This window comes from Diadema setosum, chromosome 10 (assembly GCF_964275005.1).
Source record: "Diadema setosum chromosome 10, eeDiaSeto1, whole genome shotgun sequence".
Lineage (NCBI taxonomy): Eukaryota > Metazoa > Echinodermata > Echinoidea > Diadematoida > Diadematidae > Diadema > Diadema setosum.
In genome coordinates, this window is record NC_092694.1 from 26667109 (window position 1) to 26673542 (window position 6434).

Consider the following 6434-nt stretch of genomic DNA (forward strand, 5'->3'; position numbering starts at 1 on the left):
TCATATTTGCCGAGGGGAATTATTTTGTGAAGGATATGTTTATGAAGAATCTCTTTGAATAACAAAACGGACATCATAATAATGTGATTACTTAAATAAGAGACATGTAAGACATTTTTTTTTTTATTACAGATTCACGTTAAACATGTTTGGCAGTAGAAAGTTGAGAAAGGCTGTTTCTATGACAGTGAACATCTCTTCACATTAAATTGAAAGAAAACCTGTGCGTGTACAACGCACTCTGTCAACGATGAAGTGATATTTAGGCTACTTCCATCGCTTACAATGTAGGGATGTTCAAATCTTATGATTTCCCTAAAAGATATGAAATGGTAACGTTGTGGGTATGGCGAATAGTTACAAGGCAACCTCATTAACTTCAGTTGATGATCAGTTTCCGCACAGACAGAGTCGTGCATTCGAATTTGGACAAGAAATTGGACACACTGTTGGATGCACAATTCGTATCCCGCAAAGTTTCAAAGTGGAAGTTCAGTCGAAGGAGGTTTGAGAAATGTATCTTGCGTCCTTATTGTAGACATTTTATTATTTCCTCATCACCGACATAGTTTATATTGATACATGCATACCTTAAGTTTCAATCAAAATTAATGTTTGTCATGAGTACAGAGTTGAGCTTAATTTTGATTAATATTCCTTAATCTTTAGATAAGTAGTGTTCCTCCTCCAACACTAACATGGACGAAAGTGAAAGCCATATCAAAAGATGAGTATGAAGACTTGTTAATAAAATGTGAGCTTTATAGTTCCGTAGTCCGTTGGGCAATTCCGTCAGATCGTAGCCTCACCAACGCAAGACTGCTTCCTTCTGGAGTTCATTCTAGTGTAGTAGGGAATAATACAAAATATAAAAAAATCATTGTGAGACTCGATCGTGACTTGTCATTATGAAAGTCTGAAAAAAAAAAGAATCACCGACTAATATGACTGTAAAGGATAATATATGACAATTATTTTTTTTCTTTTTTACTTATTTTTTTCTATTTTTACTATTTTACTATTTTTTTTACTATTTTTTTTCTTTGTCAAATGACAAAGGGAGTAGTAAGGGCACAAACAATAGCCTTATCTCATTCCTTAGTTTAGCGCTTTCAAAATTCCTAGGACAAATTCAAGAACAAAATATCATTCACAATTTTCCTAATTTTAGAAAAGTAGAATATTTGAGTTACTTTTTCTCTTCTCTATTGGAAAGTACCAATTATGTCGATTATATCGATATCATCATCGTTTGTACAGGGGCACCTACTACCTTGCACATTGTGGGCATGCATCTTCGACCCTCTCTACCCTACCATTTTTTCTTTATCACTTCCTCTTTCATTTCGTTTTATTTTGAATATGAAAAAAAAATGTTCTTAATTTTTCTCAATCATTTTTAGCCTCTATCTTTTCGGCTTCAGAGATATTATATATATATCATATGATTCTCTTGCAATTTTACTTATGTTTTTATTGTTATTTTTCTTTTGTTCCTTGTAATATTGTTACAAGGAAGAGCACTTAAACATTAATGGCATCTTGTGGCATTCGGGCATTTGAAGAGAAAACGGTGTTCACTCATGCATAAAATGTCCCTTTTTATGATAAATTAGCTTTCATATGGTGCATATATAATTATGCTATAACATTAATTTTCAGCCAACTACTCTTTGAAAAATAAAACCTTGAATAAGTGTTTAATTTCTTTCTTGTTTTCACGAGTGCTTATATCCCAAACATCACGTCAACTGAAGCTTGAAGCTAACATCCAGTAAATTATTTTCATATTTGGAATTCAAAATCATGTACGGGTGAACCTATACTGCACAGAAAAGCAGATGTTTGTGGGGTGGGTGCACATTAACACTCAGACCACACACACACACACACACACACACACAAGCACACATACAGACATTCGTCTTGATAATATACACGTATACATCTATATATAACATAGTCATACCTTAAAGTATTTAATTTCTTTTATGCATATGTATGTTAAGTTTTCGCCTATTGGTTCCAGAGAATGGTAAAAATAAGAACAAACTATTACTGCATTTTGGTCAACAAATTACGTTTATTTGCTTAACTTATTATTCAGACTCAATTCAGGAGTCTTGAGAATAAAACTATGAGAATAAAGCAAAAAATAAAGATGCACATTACAGTAACGCATATTCAGTTCATCTGTGTTTAAATTACATTCAATTATGTACGTCAGATGGCATACCGTCTCCAAGCAGGTCGAATCTCATGCTACAGTGACTGTTCCAAGTAAGCGGCAAAATTCGGACGATGCATGCATAGACTGGCTTCGGGAACATGTTGGTAACCTTTGTGTTCATGTCTCTGTTTCCCTGGAATATCTGCACAAGTAATGAAAGGAAAACCTGAGCAATGCATGAACAACTAATAAACAATAAAATACACAAACACAAACGCAAACAAACAGACACGCAGATATGCATACATTATCATCATCATCACCATCATCATCATCATCGGGACGACAGTTTGGTTTAAGTAGATTAGGAGAATTCAAACTAACCTTCAATATAACTTTTTATGGGTTGATCCATGTTGCTATATACTAGCCCATGGTAGGACCCAGCTCTAGCTTGGTAGGGTTCATGGTTAAGAGTGCATGTGAGTCGGATTGAATAGTGAGCAAGATACTTCGAGAAGGAGTGTTCGCTATAGTCCGGATACAGTTTGGAAGCAGGTTGTTGGATTACACCCCACCCCACCCCTCTTTACCCATGCCCTTTGAAATTTTCACATCCTCTGAGACGTGGATACTATACATTTAAAAAAAAATATCAATGAAAGATAAACTCACTTTACGACACGAGAATTTTGATTTATTTTTATCATCCACATGCTAATCCCACCTCTCGTTAACCTCTAATGAGAATACATAAGAGATTATCTCCGTGATTTTTAACCCCTCCCCTCCCCCTTGATGAAAAAAATATCCTAGTTACAGAACCAATTCACTTTCTGAAAAGGTGAAATATAAGTTGGTTATTGGTACTGGCTTTTAAAATAATGTGGTATCACATTTTAAGTACAAAGTCTTTGTTATGGACGTGAGGAAAAAAAAATCATCTGTAATGAATAAGCTTATTTTTATAAAAACAAACCTTCTTCAAAAAAGAATGAAATCCTTGCATTGCCTTTTTTGATGAAGGATCTGATCAAAAACACACCATTTTTTTTTCATTTTAGATAATAATGTTCATCAGCAGATAGACAAAAAAAGCCCTTTCAAGTGATTTCTCACTTGTTATTTAACAATTTATTATCATTATTTTCATTCAATATTTTTAACCAGTTTGACTCACACCAATTTCATATCAATACGGTTGGCTTTTATTTTTCCTTCACAATCTGTAGAAATTATGTTTGTAATTAAATCTATAATGCTCATTTAATTTTGTAACATTTTATATTCGAAAGTGTTTGGAAGGTGACCTAACGTTGCATTGAGATATGCCTTATTTGTTCTTATGTGTCAGTCAGGCACATGGAATTTGTTGATTTTCATGAAATCTTTGTAGTTATACATCAGATGATTCTGAAGCCGCAAAAAAAAATAAAATATGAATTTAAAAGAACAAAATACCTTTGTAGTACCAGAGGTATACTTCACGTCCGAGAGGGTGCCCCTGCAGCTTCTTGAGTACTGAACTTTGAACGTTTTCACCCACTGCCGGTAATGGTCAGCCCTGCCTTGCGTGATAATTCCAGAGACAAGCGTCTGTTTTCCAAAGTTAACTTGAATCCATGGTGACGAATCGCCACGTGCCGCACACCACGCCCCTCGGCGCCCATTTCCTGAGGCAAACAAGAAGGTTTTTTTTTTTTTCGTTTTTAGTTAGGAATTAATTTCATCTACAGGTATCTATTCCTTCCATAACTTTTATCTGAAGACAGCATTGTTGTAAACTGTCGGCTGTAGGTTCTCGGCTACCACCTTTTGTGAGTTTTCACAGAGAGATATAACCTGAATCGGTTGTTTGTTTCTTTGTTTATTTATTTGTTTGGGTTTTTTGTTTGTTTTTTGGATAGTCTATCATATAGGTACTTCAACCGATATCACACAAAAACGGGACAGCATTTCTTCAAATTATTGAAATTTCTGCGTCGATGGTTGGTTTCATTGCAATTGATTGACAAATTGACCGATATCGACGTATTTACGTTACTATTTTGCCATGAATAGAATTTCTGTTTGAAATATTGGACAATTCTACAATGCTGAAAGCCTGGTGTGGCCCTTGTGCATTTGAGTCCAGTGCCGTACAAATACGGCACTCTTTGAATCTTCAAACGTGTTCTGGCAGGTGGGATGTCTTTGCAACAAAATACGTAACTCCAAGTCTCGTCTTAACATTGTGAAAGTTTAACTATAGAATAGGAGTTGAAAATAAGAAAAGCACTTTCCGCATAGCGTTTCAGATTATAATATTATGATATATCATAATATACTAATGAGCTATCCTAGTTTACTATTTCATAAGAGAAAAGGAAATTTGACTTTTATTAAAAAAAAAAAAACAAGTTTCAGCACTTCCTCTTTCGCATACCAGCTTTCTGATCCAGTCTGGCCCGGTCTGCGCAATTAGGATACTGGTAGCAAGAACTGGTAGACAGCTTGTCTATTGTGATTGACCCATCAGCCATGCCCATCTGCGCGGGAGTGATGCTCTCAGCTATGGTTATATGACAGGGATGGAAAACAATATGTTTGTTTGGAAATATGTATTATATATTATATTACATGTATCTATACATATATATATATATATATATATATATATATATATATATCATGTATCTATATAATATATATAATTATGTATATATATATATATATAATGATTTCGCAAATTGAATTTCTCTTTTTCTCTCTTCCTCTTTTAATTGCATTTTTGCATTTGAAATAAAATTATATTTCAATCGTTACATGTTGTAGTCAGAGGTAATGAATATGTATATATATATATATATATATATGTATATATATATATATATATATATTCATTGTGTGTATAGTGTATGTATGTATATATATATATATATATATATGTGTATGTATATATATATATATATATATATATATGTGACCCTGCACCTCAAAACAAACAAAAAGTCGAAAGACATGAATTTTTAGTTAAGACCATATTATGACAGAGCAGACTTGAAGCTTTAAAATGATGTATAACTCAAATCAAATGGACACTCCTAACCTATCTAAATATTGGAAAGAAAACACAAACTCACGAAAAGTGTGAACTGAGAAAAGAGGCTCTGAAGTACAGTGTCTATTCCAGCGCTTAATCTTTACCAAACCGTGCTGGCTGTGCGATGAATGGGACAAAAAACAGGAAGTAAACCACCAGAGTAACAACAATGAAGGGATTATCAGATTAAATTGCAATTAAGCATGCCTCATTAACACATTCTGTCCATAATTAATGCCAACTTTCAAAGCAGTAGCACTGTCCTTTCAAAAGTTATTAGAGTTGAAAGTGAAGAGTGTGGACAAGGTTTTTCAGAAATGAAAAAGGGATTCTATAAGACACACCTAATCACACTATTTTACCAAAAAGTTCGAGATAAACTGCTAAAAAACACACTTTCCTGCCCGTTTTATAATACCAAATTTTAGCACAGTGTAAAAGAAGACCCGCTCTTTCAGAAATATGAAAAAGTCAAGTTCAGCTAGGTTGACCCATTTCACTTATTTTCTGTCCTCACGCAAAATCAGTGTGTGCGACTTTTTGTTCGTTTTGAGGTGCACTGTCACATATATATATATATATATATATACATATACATATAACATAAGTGCGTTTCAAATAATTGTGTTCGAACTTTGGAGGGCTAATGTTTCATAATTTCCAACTATTGACATAACAATGTTGGTTGCAAGAAAAGAATCTTCCTCTTTCCACTGGAAACCAATTATGTTGACTAATCTGTTGCATTTCGAACTTGACTGTTATCGCGGAAGAACAATAAATGTCTCACCGAAAGGATTAGATCTGTCGATGAAAGTGGCCATAAAATAGACCAGCCTGTGCGAATGCAGGGTTATATTCTAAATACCGGGTGTCCCAAAAAAAGAGCGGAACGGTGGATTTTCAGTACCTTACGTTCTAAAAGTGATGAATTTTTTGAAGTCATTGAAGAGAGCATCTTCCGCAGAAGACAACGATAACAAAATCATTCAATTTGGTTCAGTACTTTTTTATTCTACGCCAATTTCTGTAAATGAAGTCACACACACGCAGACACACACACATACACACACTGTTTTTTTCCTGCCCCGCGCCCAATGTGAAAGCTGTATCTTTGTTGACATGGATCAACAAGCTTACACAATTGGCCTTATGGAACGCGTGTCGCACCCAAATTATTAT

At 34.1% G+C, this 6434-nt stretch overlaps 1 protein-coding gene across 1 annotated transcript; it reads right to left on the bottom strand.

Moving 5' to 3' along the window:
* Nucleotides 1–658: 658 nt before the first annotated feature.
* LOC140233896 (lactadherin-like) lies at nt 659–4692 on the bottom strand. Its single transcript, XM_072313984.1, has 4 exons — nt 4596–4692; nt 3632–3843; nt 2237–2372; nt 659–693 (listed from the first exon to the last, which is right to left on the bottom strand). The coding sequence occupies exons 1-4, from the start codon at nt 4690–4692 to the stop codon at nt 659–661; spliced, it is 480 nt and encodes a 159-aa protein (XP_072170085.1).
* Between the last annotated feature and the right edge of the window lie 1742 nt (nt 4693–6434).

Excerpts from the sequence above, each read along its gene's own strand:
- LOC140233896 (XM_072313984.1), bottom strand. The coding sequence starts at position 4,692 with ATGGCTGATGGGTCAATCACAATAGACAAGCTGTCTACCAGTTCTTGC. Across the intron at positions 3,844-4,595 it reads CAGACTGGATCAGAAAGCTG|GAAATGGGCGCCGAGGGGCG; the intron begins GTATGCGAAAGA and ends TGTTTGCCTCAG. Across the intron at positions 2,373-3,631 it reads ATACCTCTGGTACTACAAAG|ATATTCCAGGGAAACAGAGA; the intron begins GTATTTTGTTCT and ends TTACTTGTGCAG.